The sequence below is a fragment of the Amblyraja radiata genome, chromosome 10, assembly GCF_010909765.2.
Source record: "Amblyraja radiata isolate CabotCenter1 chromosome 10, sAmbRad1.1.pri, whole genome shotgun sequence".
Taxonomy (NCBI): Eukaryota; Metazoa; Chordata; class Chondrichthyes; order Rajiformes; family Rajidae; genus Amblyraja; species Amblyraja radiata.
This window is the reverse complement of record NC_045965.1, coordinates 24,574,777-24,593,102: the sequence shown is the minus strand read 5'-3', so window position 1 is coordinate 24,593,102 and position 18,326 is coordinate 24,574,777. Positions and strand designations below refer to the sequence as shown.

At 43.2% G+C, this 18,326-nt stretch overlaps 1 protein-coding gene across 1 annotated transcript in view; it reads left to right on the top strand.

Annotated features, from left to right (window-relative positions):
• Positions 1 to 18,002, top strand: part of imp3 (IMP U3 small nucleolar ribonucleoprotein 3) — a 151,862-nt gene extending 133,860 nt beyond the window's left edge. Inside the window, exons 6-7 of the mRNA XM_033028366.1 lie at positions 16,478 to 16,550; positions 17,695 to 18,002. Coding sequence (XP_032884257.1) covers positions 16,478 to 16,550; positions 17,695 to 17,721 — 100 coding nt within the window. The 3' untranslated portion in view covers positions 17,722 to 18,002. The remainder of the gene's footprint in view (positions 1 to 16,477; positions 16,551 to 17,694) is intronic.
• The last annotated feature ends 324 nt before the right edge of the window (positions 18,003 to 18,326 follow it).

The following is an 18,326-nucleotide window of genomic DNA, read 5'->3' as shown; positions in this document are numbered from 1 at the left end:
ATTTAATTCGTGCTGAGTGTTGCATAGCAGTGCCTGCGCGTCCTGTTGGCCTTGGGACATGGCCGTGGTGCCACCGTACGGGCAAAAGCGGTTATTCCTGAAGTTTAGTAACTTCAGGACTTTTTGAAACCTCACATCCATGCTTCTGCCCGTGGCCCGATGTGCTTCCAGATGCAGCTGTTTACAATTGGCACATTCAGGGAAATGCAGTTTCCTGGTGTTAAATGTCTCTGTTGTATCCAGCACAGTAGCTGATTCAGTGACATGTAGTCAATGCTTGTTGCAAGCTTAGGCTCCAGGTTTGCCCCTGTTTGGTCTGGCTGCATGAAGCTTACCACCATATCCAGCAATTTTTCTTCACCCTGCACCGCATGCATGCACTGGTGTTTTCTTCCGCGGTCCCCTCTTCCAAGTCAGCCCAGAACTGACTCGAGGTGCTCCCCTCTGATAAGGTGGAGATATTGTGCAGCCCTTGAAAAGGTGCTGCTGTGGGTTTGATATAGACATAGAAACATAGAAACATAGAAATTAGGTGCAGGAGTAGGCCATTCGGCCCTTCGAGCCTGCACCGCCATTCAATATGATCATGGCTGATCATCCAACTCAGTATCCCGTACCTGCCTTCTCTCCATACCCTCTGATCCCCTTAGCCACAAGGGCCACATCTAACTCCCTCTTAAATATAGCCAATGAACTGGCCTCGACTACCCTCTGTGGCAGAGAGTTCCAGAGATTCACCACTCTCTGTGTGAAAAAAGTTCTTCTCATCTCGGTTTTAAAGGATTTCCCCCTTATCCTTAAGCTGTGACCCCTTGTCCTGGACTTCCCCAACATCGGGAGCAATCTTCCTGCATCTAGCCTGTCCAACCCCTTAAGAATTTTGTAAGTTTCTATAAGATCCCCTCTCAATCTCCTAAATTCTAGAGAGTATAAACCAAGTCTATCCAGTCTTTCTTCATAAGACAGTCCTGACATCCCAGGAATCAGTCTGGTGAACCTTCTCTGCACTCCCTCTATGGCAATAATGTCCTTCCTCAGATTTGGAGACCAAAACTGTACGCAATACTCCAGGTGTGGTCTCACCAAGACCCTGTACAACTGCAGTAGAACCTCCCTGCTCCTATACTCAAATCCTTTTGCTATGAAAGCTAACATACCATTCGCTTTCTTCACTGCCTGCTGCACCTGCATGCCCACTTTCAATGACTGGTGTACCATGACACCCAGGTCTCGCTGCACCTCCCCTTTTCCTAGTCGGCCACCATTTAGATAATAGTCTGCTTTCCTGTTTTTGCCACCAAAATGGATAACCTCACATTTATCCACATTATACTGCATCTGCCAAACATTTGCCCACTCACCCAGCCTATCCAAGTCACCTTGCAGTCTCCTAGCATCCTCCTCACAGCTAACACTGCCCCCCAGCTTAGCGTCATCCGCAAACTTGGAGATATTGCCTTCAATTCCCTCATCCAGATCATTAATATATATTGTAAATAGCTGGGGTCCCAGCACTGAGCCTTGTGGTACCCCACTAGTCACTGCCTGCCATTGTGAAAAGGACCCGTTTACTCCTACTCTTTGCTTTCTGTTTGCCAGCCAGTTCTCTATCCACATCAATACTGAACCCCCAATGCCGTGTGCTTTAAGTTTGTATACTAATCTCTTATGTGGGACCTTGTCGAAAGCCTTCTGGAAGTCCAGATACACCACATCCACTGGTTCTCCCCTATCCACGCTACTAGTTACATCCTCGAAAAATTCTATAAGATTCGTCAGACATGATTTACCTTTTGTATATAGTGCCCACAGTGGCCTGACTCCAAATCCCGGAGCCGGTCACGCTGGAGCAGATGCTCCAAACACCATTCCATACGGGTCCAGCGCTCTCGGTCGCTGGCCTCCCGTGGTGTATCAGAGTCGGACTCCTCCGAGTCCACGACTCTGTTTGTTTTGTGTTTTGCCTGCCGCCCGGCCGCGTTGATTTGGCCGGCGCGGCGGCTACACAGGGCACAGCTGATCCCACTGTGGGTGATCTTGTGCCGACGGCTGCTTTGCTGGCTGTCCGCTGCTTCGCGGTCCTCCCTGACCAGCTTCGTCGCAGCCCCCGTTTGCTTATGCCTTTCTCCTGTAGTGGGCAAAAAGACGGCAGAGTAAGAAATCTTACCTGCAATAGCGGCTTTTCAAATTGCCGCCGCGGGGGAACGTCCTTCCACCGCGTCTGACGTTTCGCAATGCGTGTAGCGTAATGACACGCATGCGTCCTAGCGGGCTTCTTCACGTAGTCACTCACGTGACTCCGAAGTAAAATTAAATAATTGCCATTAACTAATTTGGATTGGTAATGTTTTTTAGTTTAGTTTAGGTTAGAGACACAGCGCGGAAACACGCCCTTCGGCCCACCGTATCCGTGCCGACCAGCAATTCCCACAATTCTACACACACTAGGGCCAATTTTTACATTTACCAAGCCAATTAGCCTACATATCTGTACGTCTTTGAAGTTGGTGTTGGTTGAGGAAGAGAGAGAAAGTGTACCAAAGTTATTGGAAAATCTCTACTCGTTAAATGGTCTTGAAGATCATTAACATAAACATGTATCAGAAGGACAAGCCGATCTCTTCAGTTTCATTCTCGTGATGTACTGCACTCTGTACTGCAGGCCCTCCATTAATCTTGCCTGTGTGTCTTGAAATGTGTGACCACAAAGCTAACTGATATGAACTATTGACTCTGCACTGACAGAGAAGCCACCTTTCAGCAGAAGCTGTGGAAACAGAAGGGATCTACAGAAGGGCATTACCTGCCATACTTTGCCCTACCTCTCGTCTCTCCAGGCTTTCTTCCCCCCACCCCCCATCCCCTCCTTCCAATAATCACTGAAGAAGGGTCCTAACCCAAAATGTCACCTGTCTATGTTCTCCAAAAATGTTGGCTGTCCCGCTGATTTACTCCAGCACTTTGTGTCCTTTTGTGTGAACCAGCATCTGTAGTTTGTTTCTAGAAGGTGGCAGTTCCAGGAATATGAGATTGTACATCTCAAAATCGGTTTTGCTGCGATCAACAATTTGCAAGGTATTTATCAAGATATTACTCAGTGGAAACTTGAGTGTTGGAATGGAAATTTTAATGTTGAGTGGGTGGATAATAGTATTGAAATTGTTAGGATTTCTATCAAAATAGCTTGAGAAAAATATTTTTCAGCCTGCATTAATTCCACATCACCCTTTCCACTATCAAATCGTCTTTGTGGAAGGTTTAATTAAGTTCCAGATGCAATGTCAATTGGTTAAAATGATCCTATGAAGAGTAGCTGCAGCATTGCCTATGCTTTGCTGCCCTCTGGTGACTATATAATTATAATTTTTACTGTATCAGTCAAGAAGCAATGCAATGTCAGCACCACAGCCTGCAGATGCTGGTTTGCAACAACACAAAGTGCTGGAGTAACTCAGTGGGATAGGCAGCATCTCTGGAAGACATGGTATAGGCCACATTTCAGGTCAGGCTCTTCTTCAGATTGTCTGTAGTAGGGAGGAGAAAGCTGGAAGAGCAGTGGGGGCAGAAAGTCAGGCAAGTGGGTCCTGTATTCTTCAAAGACTTACAATGAGTGTCTCAGATCTCTGGAGAAGTACAACTAATACATCTCTGCAAAAGCTTCCATTAGCAAACTAACTAACATGTCAGTGTCCTCTCCAGCCCAACAATCTCCAGCATTAAAGCTCAAATGGCACTCAGAAGGTGACATAATCACAAACTCAACACAAGACTTCTGACATAGACACCATCCTCCAAGTAAATACCAAGGACAGAGGAATATATTTCGGGATGCTCTCAAAGCCTCCTTTGAAAACATGTGGGGGTCTGTCTCATGAATGTTCTCAATGGTAAAGGAATGGCATCAAGAAACTTGCATGTGGACCTCCAGTGAAAATGGCGCAAGAATCACAGACCCCCTCTTAATACCCAGTCATCCATTCAATCAAACGGCAGTAACCTCGCCTATAACAGCCTGTGGCTCACACAGAAGCCTTGTAAACATTATCTGCGGCCAGAGAAACTGAGCAGATGCAAGTCATCCTTGACCTCTACAAGATAATTTTTTTGCTGTATGTGAGCATGATTATTGGTGTGATATGATTAATCGGCAATTCGAAGTAATTATCTTTACCTGAGTTTTTTGATTTGCATGTGTACTTTTTCAATGATGCATCTATTTCTTTTAATAAATGATTCTTGATAACATCTATATTGCTCAGAACTGAATGAGTGGATTTCCTTAGACTACAGGAAGGAACTGAACTTATCTAACTCATGTTATTCTTTACTAGTATCAAATCAACTTCTTGAAATTTCATGAAAAAAAAATTGTATAAAAACAAGAAAATGCTGGAAAAAAAACAACGGAATATGGAAATAAACAGATAGTTGCCTTGTCACGTCTATGGCCTTCATCAGAAGATGTCATATTAAACGTTGAATTCAGTAAGAAGGGAATGTAGGGGAGTCCAAAGCCGAGGTTCTGCTGAGGGCCCATTGTTTGGGATTGGAAAGGATGAGGAAAACACACGAGGGGTGGAACTTGGGTGAAGAGATGGGGTTGGAGGGTGGCACAAGAGGCTAAAGGATCAGGATACTGGAATCCAATAGCTCTGTAGCTTATGATCTCTGACGTCAGAAAGGAAGGAAAAAGTCACTTGTTGCAGCACAAAATGCAGCTGAGAATGAAGTGGGGCTGTGAGGCACAACAGCTCTGAGAAAGAGTGAGCTGGTGTTGTGGCAGAAAGATGTTAAGGGCATGCACTTACCAACACATGGAATGAAGCATGGATCTCCAACTGTTTAGAATTTGCAGATACAGTCAAGTCAAGTCGTCACTTTTATTTATATAGCACATTTACAAAACAACTCTCGTTGGCCAAAGTGCTTTACATTGGTGGTGGTACTAACGTTATACAACAGTGGTTCATAGATCACAGTGGATACAGCATGGAAACACCAGCATCCACCCCAGCGTTAGCACTATCCTATGTACTAGGGACAATTTTAATAATTTTTTTCAGAAGCCAATTGACCTACAAACCTGTAAGTCTTTGGTGTGGGAGGAAACCGGAGTACCCAGAGAAAACCCACATGGTCACAGGGAGAACGTACAAACTCCATACAGACAGCACAAGTAGTCAGCATCTATCCTGGGTCTCTGTGCCATCCCTAAACAGGCCCTTCAGCCCACCGAGTCTGCCCTGACCTCCAATCACCTGTGGAATAATCTTATGTTATCCCACTTTCGCATCCTACATACTCGGATCAATTTTACAGAAGCCATTGGTCAATGCGAGTCTTGGTCAACACCTTATCAAGGACCTGAGGGATGGTGAAACCACTGAGGTTCAGTGAATGAATCAGTTATGATTTGGTGCTAAGCCTCACAGTGCGCTTTGCCTGTGCAATGCAACCCAATGAGTGGGTTTGAAAGGCATTAGGACAGGTACTTAGATACGAAGGTCACCGAGAGATATGTGCCTAAAGCTGCCGGTTAGATTAGTGCAGATCGGAATCACAGGTGGCATGGGCAAGGAGAATTGAATGGCCCTATTTCTGAGCTGTACGGTTCTATGCCGATTTTCTATGATTATGATATATAATTTGTTTTTGCCATCAGGCACAGGAGGTACAAAAGCCTGAAATCTCACATCACCTGGTTCAGGAACTGCTACTAGGATAGTTTTATTAATGTCACATGTACCGAGGTATAGAGAAAAACGTAGTTTTGCTTGCTATTCAATCTAATTACACTATATATAGTGAACAGCATTGTACACAGTACTCCAACTGTGGCCTTACAACTGCAGTTGTTTTTTCTTTAAATCGGAAATCTATGGAAACACAAGGGAAAAATGATTGAACCATGGGTTGCAGTGATGCACTGCACTCTGTTGTGTCACAACCTGATAACTATCTTTTATTTGTCACCCCATGAAGTACTAATAATATATGTTCTAGACAAGGCAAGAACTTGTAGCGCTCTGCAGCGTTGACAGGAAAGGAGTGTTTTGTAAACGTGCTAACTCCAGCCAACTGCACTTTGCAGTATCTCAATAAAAGGATGTGACACTTGTTTCTTAGAAACCTTAAGGGTGAAAAAAGCCAAGTTAAATTTTATTTGTGCACAAATACTTAAAAGGAAAAGGTAAAATGACAACAGTGAGATCTGCCAAAATCTTACTCATTATAAAGCCTTTCTAGTCATTCACTTTTTTTAGCAGCAGACTTAAATTGATGCTATTTCCTCCATACTGCTGCTCAGTATTGTCGCATGATTCTTTGCCCTTTTACTTCTTATTCATTTTCCTCTTGTAACTCCTCTTTCCACAAGTTTGATAAAGCAAATCAAGCCTGCTCCCATACCTCCAACCCAGTTCTACAGCTCCTGTTGTTAGTCACAGGAAGACCCTGTGGCGCAGTAATGCAGAGGTAAGGTTGCTGCCTCAGAGCTCCAAAGACGCGGTTCACTCCTGACCACGAATGGACGGAGTTTATATGTTCTCCCTGTGTTCGTTGTGGGTTTTCTTCAGGCGCACGGGTTTCCACTCACATTCCGAAGATGTGCAGGTTTGTAGGTGAATTGGCTTCTGTAAATTGCCCCTAGAATGTGGGATAGAACTAGTGTATGAGTAATTTTACTTCGGAGTCACGTGAGTGACTACGTGAAGAAGGGCCGTCCATCTGCGTGCGCGTCATTACGTCTGAACGCAACACGCACGACGGACTGGCAGGCACTGAGTCCTCCCAGGCCGTCGGGATGAGCAGGTAAGGAAAGTTGAATCACTTACCTGCGTTCTTTCGGGCTTGAAGTTTTTTTTTCAGAGCCCAGATGTCGAGGAGACGGCCCGCGGGGATGTCGGCTGCCGAAGACCGCAGCTTTCCAAATAGCGGGCGACGGTCTTGTTCCCGACATTAGCGCCGACAGCAGAATCGGCAGGAGACTTTGCGCGGGAGCAGCAGCTCCATGGTTGTCCTGCGGGACGTAATGCCACCCGCAGGTCTAAACGAACCCGTTGACTCAGTGAGTCCTGGGAAGAGGGATACCCTCCCTCAACGGAGAGCGTCTGAGGACGACTTCTCCCACATGGAGCAACTTATGGAGAAGTTGCTCTAACAATGATCTGCTCCAAAGGAGGGAGCAGTATCAGCACGGCCTACAGCAGTGCCGGTGCCGGGAGCCTCGCACATGGGGCAGCCCAATGTCTTCCCCATTGGAGGGGGAACTACAAGTGGAAGAAACCTTCCCAGGGACAAGCAGAAGAAAGGAAGTAAGTAAGTAAGTTTTACTTATATTGCACTGTTTAAGTCAACACCAAAATGCTTTACATAAAAGGAATAATAAGCTTCCATACAAACAAACAGAAAATAAGTGCTTCTGCAATCATCCAGGTTCCACTGGGTGCTTCCCTGGATGGAATCTAGCTCTTGACAGCCCGGGTATTATGGAGAACCCGCAGGTAGCAGCACCTGTTTTCAGGGCTGCACAAATGTCTCCTGCTCTGAGGAGAGGAGCATTCATGGTCCATTTCAGTCTGACCAAAGCTAGAATCTCATTTAGGTCCACTGGAAGGGCCATGTCAGCACAGGTATCCTCAGGGGCCTGCGGCAGCACTTGTTTTCAGGGCTGCCTACGAACCTCACTCTCAGTAGAGGGGAGTGTGAATGATCAGTAGGTAACTGATCTCGAATTTAAAGTATGAACATACTGAAGCACATGCATATGGCCTCAAGAGCCAGCAGTTGGCAGAATATCCGCATAGGCGACAACACACCCCACACCTCCATAGGGGGAAAGCGGTTCACTGAATCCGGTGGTAGCTTGAAAGCTGGGCACGGAAATACGATCAGAGTCGTCTTTCAAGGCAGACTCAAAATAATGGCCAGAATTGTCCTACAAGGCAGGCTCAGTATGATGAGGTTTTCAGACCAGACCCAAGCAGAGGTCGGGAGAAACATGGAATCCACACTCCTTACCAGTCCTACTCCCAATCAAGGAGAGAAAAGGAATCCGCTTCAGGGGTCTTTGGGCTTACCACAAGACCACCGGTAGCCATGGAGGTAGGTGGGTCTGGGTTTACTGAAACAAGGGATTGTGGAGCAGTTACATGTTGGTAATTTACTCTTGTGTTCTTGTTCAAAATGACAATAACATGAAATTTCAGAACTGGGTTTTAAAAAAAACAGATAATAACGTGATAATTTTACTGCACAACATACACAGGTTCCAAGCAGACTTGGAACTCGGACTGGAATTGTCTTCGAGGCAGGCCCAGTAATTTTGGGCAGGATTGCCATTCAGGACATGTGACAGATGGAGGATGTCACTTCATCCAGGTTTAACTCATTTGTGCAGTATAGACTTTTAGAAACAGTAATTTTGTTACGGTCTAACTACTGTTTTATAGGAGCTTCCTATAAAATGGTCACATGGCATGCATCGACCTCAAAGATGCATACTATTCGGTGTCTATTCACTAAGAACAGGAGATATTTGAAGTTTAACTGGATGGTATGGATCTGCCAAATGGGTTGACATCAGCTCCTAGACTATTGACAAAACTACGGAAACCAATTCTGGGTCTACAAAGGTCTCAGAACCACATAGTAATGGCATATTTGGACAATTTCATTTTGGAGTCACCAAGAATTGGCAGAAGCATCAGTCAAAGCAAACCAAAACCCTGTTTGATAGAATTGGTTACCTCATCCATCCAGTTAAATCAAAATTGACACCTACAAGGGTAATTGATTACCTAGAATTTACTATCAAAAACAGTAAATATGTTGGTGACTTTGCCTAGGGGCAAACGACTATATTAATCAAGCCTGCTATGACCTGATAGTCAAATACTAGCCATCTATCAGGCAAACAGCGAGTGTAATTGGCAAATAGTAGCCGCATTTCCAACAGTACGTACGGGCCTTTGCATTACCAGAATTACAGCGAGCAAAGGAACGAACACTCAGATTCCATGCAGGCAAAATTGGCAAAACTGGCAAAACTATGGATTGCCAGCAGAGGCCATTGTTGAATAACTACGGTGGATAACGAACGTGAGAAAGCTCAAAGTAAATTTGCTTGAAAGCCATCGAGGGTTCTTCAGACCTATGCTAGCGGCTAAGGATGGGGAGCCACTAACACAGTCTAGAGCTGTGGGGGCAGATGGAATGAGCAGGAGTCTGTAATTCCCCAACACATGGAATCAATTACCCAGAATTGTTGGGGGCACAATTTGGACTCAAGGGGTTCTGTAGCAATATGCAACTGGTGCTTGTTCAAATTCAGATTGATAACACCACTGCGGTGGCACATATCCACTAACAAGGGTGGTGTAAAATCTGTATCTTACGATAGATTGTCGAACCTCATTTGGCACTGGTGTATCAAGAGGAATATTTGGGAAATCTACGAGGTAGATATAACACGGTGACAGATGCTGGATCACGGATGTTTAATAACAACACAGAATGGATGTTGAATCAGGCAGTATTTAACTAAATAACTACACGATTTGGCATACCAGATTTTGATCTATTTGCATCTAGACTAAACCATCAATTACCCAGATATGTGTCCTGCAAGCAGGATCCAGGAACAAAGGCAGTGGATGCTTTCTCCCTCAATTGGGGAGGATTGTTTATGCATGCTTTCCGCAAATTTGTCTCACAAACCGATGCTTGACCAAAATCAAGCAAGACTAAGCCACAGGCATATTGGTAGTGCCAGATTGGCCTACTCAAGGCTGGTCCCCAAAAATGTTGGGAACTATAGTCCAGCCAGTTATGGCTGTACCCAAGAGCAGGGACCTCCTAGTGAACCCAGTTACAGGGAGTAATCATCCACTACACGAACATATTAACTTGTTGGTCTGCAGATTCTGAGGAGGCCATTTCAAGGCATAGGACTGTCCGAACAAATACAACACAGTTCGGATAACAGATGTCTTGGAGTTTCCTATCAACTCTGTACTATAACTATAAACAAAGTTATAGTGCAATCAATAGTGCCAGAGGCGCACTTTCCTCCTATCTGATGCTGCAAGCAGGGCACGGGTCGATAGGAACGCACCCCTTTACAACAAAATTCATGAAGGGAATTTACAATCTAATACCTCTAAGACCAAGGTACACGGACACATGGGATGTGAGCGTGGTACTAACCCTACTTTGACAGTGGGGACCGCCTATAACTAACCCTGAAGGTGGTATGCTGACAAAGAGTCCAGACACTGCAAAAGCTACGGTTGGACCACATGACCACCAATATGAACAACATAACATTCGTAATCAGGAACCTGATATAAACATAGCATGCCAGGGATGGAGATCCAGTTCTTGGCATATCCAGAGGACCTACGGTTGTGTGTGTGGTAACATACTAACACCACTATCTGAGAGTTACGGAAAACCACAGAGGCTCAGAACAGACCAGAAGGTGTCAACACAAACCATCTCCAGATGGTCAAAGGGGGTAATGGCGGTAACAGAGTGAACGTTCATATGGTTAAATCTCACTCCACCAGGGCTGCATCTACATCGGCAGCAAGAGCAATGGACGTGCCTCTTGACAACATCCTAGTGGCTGCAGGAAGGACGAATGAAATAACGGTCCACCGGTTTTATAACAAACCTATTACCAGACTGGGGGTGTTTGCACATACCATTTTAAGTTCTGTCCCTTAGTTTACCCCCAAGGTTGGGAGGGGAAACTAGTTTTTAAAAACTTTTCTTTCATTTAAAGCATCAGTGTCCTTACTTAACTACGTAATGTCTGAATGCTTTAATGATTACACGCATCCATGGTCAATCCATTCAGTGTGTGACGCCTGGATTCGTAACCGGCGTAAAATCACAGAGCTTTGAAATCTTCACGTAGTCACTCACGTGACTCCGAAGTAAAATAGTAAGATTAAACGAGAACTTACCAGTTTGAAGTTTGATCTTGATTTTATGAGGAGTTACGATGAGCGATTACGTGCCCACCGCTCCCACCCTCATACTATCAAGGTCACATGGAAGTTCTAGTTTCTTCAATCTTACTATTCTCATGTCTTCTTTTTATCTGTGATTTAACACCGCTGCTTTGAAGATTGACGCGCACGCAGACGGACGGCCCTTCTTCACGTAATCGCTCATTGTAACTCCTCATAAAATCAAGATCAAACTTCAAACTGGTAAGTTCTCGTTTAATCTTACTATCGTTGGTCGGTGAGGACTCGGTGAGCCGAAGGGCTTGTTTCTTGCTTGTATCGCTAAACGAAACCATAAAATATTAGGCTATTCGACCCATCGAGTCTGTTCCACCATTGGATCATGGCTGATCTATTTTTCCATCTCAACCCCATTTATCTACCTTCTCCGAGTAAACTTCGACGCCCTTACTAATCATAAACCTATCAATCCCCATTTTAAAAAAAAACCAATGCAGTACCCAATACATAGGAAGAGTGTGTAATACTCTAAGATAATTGGTAGAACCGTGCAAAATATTTGATTCTTCTCCTAACACGTCTCCAACGTAATTTAATAGTTCAAGTTTATGATCTTCCTCAGTACTCAATATATTTGTGGAATGTCAACCTTGGTGCTGCAAATTAAATTTTGTTTATGCAGTTTCAACATTTCTTCAGCTGTGCCTGTAAGATTAACAGCTGTGTGTATGTAGGTTATGGAATTCTGTTGAGCAGATGTTCGCCAATAGTGAATAAAAAAATAAGGGAAATCTTATCTCATTATGGACAGGACTGGCAGGAAGCTATTAAAAACAACTGTGAATGCTTGAAAAACATGGAATAAAAACCAAAGCCTGGAAAATTGCAGCAGATCTTGAATGTTGGTAAAGGGCTTTCACTTTTGCTGAAATCTACCTCCTTTCTGAATGCTGATTGATCTGCTCAGCTGAAAAGCACCTTTTGTTTCATGTGCTTCCACTTCTTTCCAATGCTTATCTCAGGAAGAGAGAGCTGTAAATCCAGACAGAATTACGACAGAAGCAGAATCCAGCTTGGAAAAAAGCCGTGTATTAGCAGATGCTGTTTTAATGAACGTTCTGAAAACAAAATTCCAGGAAATGGGAAGCATACACAATTGACATTTCGTATTGGTGGAGTGAGTGTAGATGTCAGCAGGTAGTGCCAATTATTGGAGCACTCTGGTAAAATGCTCAGAAGATGCTAACTCATAGTTACTAACTTGATAAAATCTGCCATGTGGATTCACAGTCGTTCTGAGCAATGTTGTTCAAATATGGAGCTTCTCTGAGCGATTGGTATCAAATATGTGTAGCTGACCTATACTTCAGGATGGTTTGAGAGCAGCAGATGAAATTAAGAGGCTTTGTCTCAAATTCATTTGCTGCATTAAACCACATTGTGTGGAACGGTGATATTTCCATGTCCAGCAACAGCCAATTTTTCAGTGCATTGAAATTATGGGCCCACTGCCATTACTGTTTGGAATGGGATTCTCTGCACTCAGTTTGTCTGATGTCCTTGTAGCCAATAAATAGAGGAAAGTTAAAATTTTGCATAGAACACAGAGTGCTGGGGTAACTCATAAAGTCAGACTGCATCTCTGGAGACATGTCCTGCAGAGATTCTGTGAGTTACTCCAGCACATTGTGTTCTCCTTACGATTCCAGCATCTGCAGTTCCTAGTGTCTAAAGTTAGAATTCTGCTGGATTTAAACCCTGGTCCCTCTCTTTAATGTTGCATTACTTGGCCTCTTCTCCTCTTGCTTAGCACCCACAATGAGGATGCTTTGCACTCCCCTCACCCCGGTGGTTCTCGGAGGGAGCAAGGTTAGGAACACAAGCTTCCAGGTTTACAGACAAGCCTGTGGGCCGCAGGCTCGAGTCCCAGCATTCTTTGACATTTGAACCACTTCTGTGTTATGTTTCAACGTCTGGTTCAAGCTACAGTTTCCCACAGCAAAACCTCCCTGTGGCTGCTCGAGCATAGAGGGACTTATTGTCTTGAAGCTGAGAAGTAATCGGCGGTTCACTAATTTCCCCTTCCAGCTGAAGGAGGCTGCTTAGATGCCAGAATCCATGTATGAGATCAGATGTCACAGAAACATTTGAGCCATGATTTTAACCCTCTTCCTGCCTCCCATTACCAAATTTATAATCTATAAACCTCACAATAATTTAATGTATCTGGAATATAAATATCGGAATAACTTTATTTCCAAAATGAAATCATAGCTTGTATTATGAATTTATACAATTTGGAGTACGTATCTGAAATCTTCACTTACAAACTAAAGATCCTTTTACTTGATTTAAAAAAACTCCCTCTTACCCCTGGACAAAATGTTTTTGATAACACTATTTTTGTCACGTCCGGCACTTTCATGCATGTTTTTGTGGTAGGTGCGTGAAAGATGTCTTTGTTTCACAGTTTCTTGTTTTTATCTCCAATCTGTTCCTTTAAATGTGTAATTCAGTCCTCTGGCTTTTAAAGACCAACCCGTTTACACACTACGCTTTAATATAGCAAATTGCCTCGGAGAACTTTACTGTCAGGAGGCAGATCATGTGATGGACAGCTAATACATGGAGCCATTAGATCAAAATTGGGCATGACAGCTAACTTCTAAGAGGAGGGCGTAGCAGGACTTATCCAAAGCAGGAAAGGTGAATCAAACTAGACAAAGAGGTATTCAGTGTTGGTTAGTAACTTTTAGTTTAGTTTAGAGATACAGCCTGGAAACAGGCCAATGATCTCTCTGTACATTAACACTATCCTACACACACTAGCGACAATTTACAACTTTACCAAGCCAATTAGCCTGTACATCTTTGGAGTTTGGGGGTAACCGGAACCCCCAGAGAAAACCCCTGCAGATCACGGAGAGAAAGTACAAACTCCATACAGACATCACCCTTCGTCAGGATCAAACCCGGGTCTCTGGCGCTGTAAGGCAGCAACTCTATCGCTGTGCCAATATGCTGCCCCCTCTTGATCATGTGATTTACAGTGGTGGAGTGAGGGAGATGAAAAGAGAGAGTCGGTGTTGGGGTGGAGCTATTGAAGAGTACAGAAGGAAGAGTCATTGAGATATGGTGGGGTGGAACATGGATGGTACAGGAAGCAGTGGCTGGAACTCTGAACTTGATGTACAGAGACATCTGGTGCAACTGGAACTGAGAAGAGGGAGGTGCAAATATGGGTTGTAAAATTATCCTTGAGCTGAAGCTTGTGAACGGATACAGGAGATTCATTGAAAGGTTTCTGAAGAGTTCCTACTTAAAGGTGATGAATACATATATCCTTAAAGTGGTCAGATGGCTGGCAGTGAGGCAGAGAAATAGATGTTGATTCTAAGGATGCAGATTTGCCCTGCTACTTCTATTCAGCGACCGGTTGGAGTTGTATGGAGAGATGGGGGCTGTCATTTAAAACTAATCTTTGTCTGAGCAAAGTGGCGAATCTCTGAGATTCTCTATCTTGGGGCATTTCAGAGGATACATCACTATAGACACTACAGATCATTGAGGTTTGTAATGCATAATTTACCCATATCAGACTGGGTGATGTCTGTACAGAATTTGTACGTTCTCCCCGTGATCTGTGTGGGTTTTCTCCGGGTGCTCCGGTTTCCTCCCATGCTCCAAAGACCTACAGATTTGTAGGCGTTTGAGTTTAGTTTATGGTCACGTGAACCGAGATACAGTGAAAAGCTTTTGCGTGCTAACTAGTCAGTGGAAAGATAATACTACAATCAAGCCATTGTACAATGTACAAATACATGACAAAGGTAATAACATGATGGTGTGAATCCTTGATGATAGATGCTGTTGCCTTGATGGGGAGAAGGCTGTGCTAGAGAACATTGGCAGAATCTGTTCAGCAGCCTGCAGGCATCTAGGACCTTTGAAATTACAATTGGGAGCAGGGGGTCACGAAGCAAATGTGACATGGACTAAAGGCTTCAATTTTGTTTTACAATCAAATTAACTAGTTTGGGGGGGGGGGGGGGATTAGAGATCATGGTATTCATATGAGAGAGAGAACGGTGATGGATCTTTCATCAGAAGAAAATTGAGCTGTTATCGTATCAATGAATAAGCCCTGTCATGAAATTAACCTGACAGCCAACTAAGATATGGCAAGTTGGGAGAAAATTAACTCTGATTGTTTCAAGAATTTAAAGCTATTCATAAACTATTAAAAGTTAATGAAACAATTTTTAAGAAAGTTTCCAAAACACTAAAGTAAAACTAAACTAACAGTTAAAAACAAAAAACACTTTGATAAATACTTTCAATTGTTAAGCTCAATTAATAAAATGTTAATTATTGATGAGTTTGTCCTTTCCACCTTTTCCTATCTATTAAAATGAATGGATTTGTTGTTCCTTCGTCAGCCTAGTTAGTTCAGCAGACAGATTCCCTCCCTTTTGTGCCGGCGAACTGCAGTAAACCTGTGCTCCATTGATAGACTTTGTGTTGTCCAAAACAAAGGTGCACCTGGGAAATAGTATGCAAACTGGTCACCAATTTCAGGACTTGCATAGGAATCCCAGACTTGCACAGAGAAATGCCCGTAGTTCCCTGAGGAGCTTCCAGGGTTTCTGCGCTGGATCCACCCCTCTACGTCAGAATGTACAATGCGCAGCAGTGTGATAATCCTGGTTATAAAGGACATGCTTCCTCCTAGTGGCAAGGACTGAGTTCTTCAGGCAGTTATTAATAGCATAAGACCATTTTTATGTGGTGGCTGATTCATCATATTCTGTTCAGTTGGGTAGTAGAGGATGGTGCATGCTTTGATTTGCAATCAGGCAAGTAGATGGACATGACCAGTATTTCTGGGTGCAGATGGACTTACTCGGAGAAATACCAGATTAAGAACTTTTCCCTTTATATGGTCTGTGGAAACAGTTGTAACCCTAGTTTGTTAGTGAAGGCAAAGGTTGGGCAAGATCTCTGTTTCATCCAAACATGGACTAGGAGGATCACTGAAGGCAAGCAGATTGAGATCAGTGGCAGCTTTGTTGGCTTGCCATTTAGCCCAAAGTTCAGTAAAAATCCATGACAAGACCTCAAAACCAGGATCTTTTTCGATATCTTGAGAGTGAAGGCGGACGGCAATGACAAAATTTGCCATTGTCTCAGTATGCCATATTTGAATACCACCTTTCCTAGACGAGGATCGCTGAGTTGGTGCGGAGACAATGCTGATAAGAGTTGTCCTTGAAGAGGTGATAGTTTGGTTAGTGGGCAGCTGTTCATTGCTGCTGCTGGGGAAAGTGAGTGGAACAGCCACACAATAATGTGCGGGGAACAGAGGGACCAAGCAGTGTATGACTGGCAATTCTGATGATAGCAGCTAAAAGACTGGAATTACTAACCTTGGTGCTGGATAATTAAAATATTTTTTGACTGTCTCTGTTAATGTGCCTATTGTTCTCATGTTGAACTTACAGAAATATGGAAGACTTTATAACCTGGGTGGACTCTTCAAAGATCAAACGACATGTAATGGAGTATAATGAAGAGGTAAGAATTCAAGTACCATCATCTTCTGAAGTATTTCTTTCCTGATGGTCTTGAACCTGCCAGTTGACGAGATATGTCTAGAATAGGTGGAATTTAGTATTCTGTTTTACGCTGATGTTTGAAACCAGCATACCATCTGCTATACACCAGGCTGTGTGGTTTAGTCTAATGTTAAAATTCACCAATTAACAGCGTCAATTATTTTTCTCTTGGGAGGATCTTGATAATTGGCTTGCAGTTGATTTGGATCGGTAGCTCTAGAAAAGCTTCAGTCATATGTATGGTTGTGTAGATCAAGGAGTTAGCATTGTGAAATAATGATCAACTTGCTTGAGTTAGGAGGGTTATGGTGAATACTCATGCTGGACATGGACTCAAGTGGAATTGGCCTCAATTCCACAACACTTTTAATTCACTGGTTGCTTTCAGTCCCGCATCTGGACTTGAGCTCTAGGAGACACCTCGACTGACACTTAGTTTTAGGTAAATGCTGCATTTTCTGAAGTGCTATTTGTCAGATAAAATATTTATTAAATGCATGCCTGCCTGCACACTTAGTTTTTGCTTCAATGCAAAAATAGTTTGTGATGGCTTTAAAGAAAATAATGGTCCTAAGGTGTGCTGGCCAACACTCTACCTACAATTAACATCTCCAAACTAGATTACCAAATCATTTCCATTATAATCTACTCACAGGAGCTTGTTGTGAGATTCTGGCAGTAGTATTCACTTTCTTATCAGCATTTACTCTGCTTCCGAGGTCATTCATTTGCTGCTTTGTGATCTGAACCATGCTCTATGATTCTAATCACTCTTGGATTTATTAATGAAAAGAGATGAAACAAAAATGCAGATGGAAGCTGCATTTGAGCAGCCCAAGGTACTGGTCTTGCAGGTGGACTTTTGGGATAAGGGGAAGGTGACCTGTAAAGTTAATTATCTGAACCGATGGTGTTGGTGTGAAATTATACTGCACGCTTTAGCCTGGCCTCTGATAAATTTACAGTATTTTTAACTTTAAATATTTAGGTTGAGTTAGTATATATTTGAAATTAATGTTTTGTTCTATATTTCAATTTTTATTTATTGATTATTGCAACATTGGAGGATGTTCATTACTTTTTCTTTCTGTTTTGTTCCCCAGAGAGATGACTTTGACCTGGTTGTCTAGTTCCACTTCTTTCCCCTGATTGGCCTGAGCGTTACTTTAAGTGGAGTGAATTGAACTCTCGGTGCCCTAACCTGCTCCAGTGGCCACTTGGTCCTTGTGGCATGACTATATCACAAGCTTGTTCGTAACTGGATTTGAGTTTCCGATGTGCACTACCAATAACTAACGTCAGTGTCATCATCTTTGTAATACTCTGGATATTTTCATTCATTTTATAAAATTCTGACTTTACAATGTGGTTGATCACTAATTGGATGCAATAAACAACTTTTACAATCTTTGTAAAGATTGTGCTGGGTTGTTAACCGAATCACCGTGTCAAATTCAACACCAATATTGGACAGTCACCATCTACTACATTTTAGTCGTTCTACTTGACACATTATCCTCTAAATAGGCATCTTGGACATCACGTTGGAATAAAATTCACCAGTATAAACTGAGAGTTTGTATGACACATGTGGAGGTATAAGTAGGGTAGTGGAAGGCAATCCACGATGCCAGCACTAACCCCACGGTGCTAGGGGTCTTGTCAGATGCCAAAGATGCTGTGTTCTTTCTTGTAGTACTGTCCCCAACCACAAGAAATAAGGATAATTTAGCTT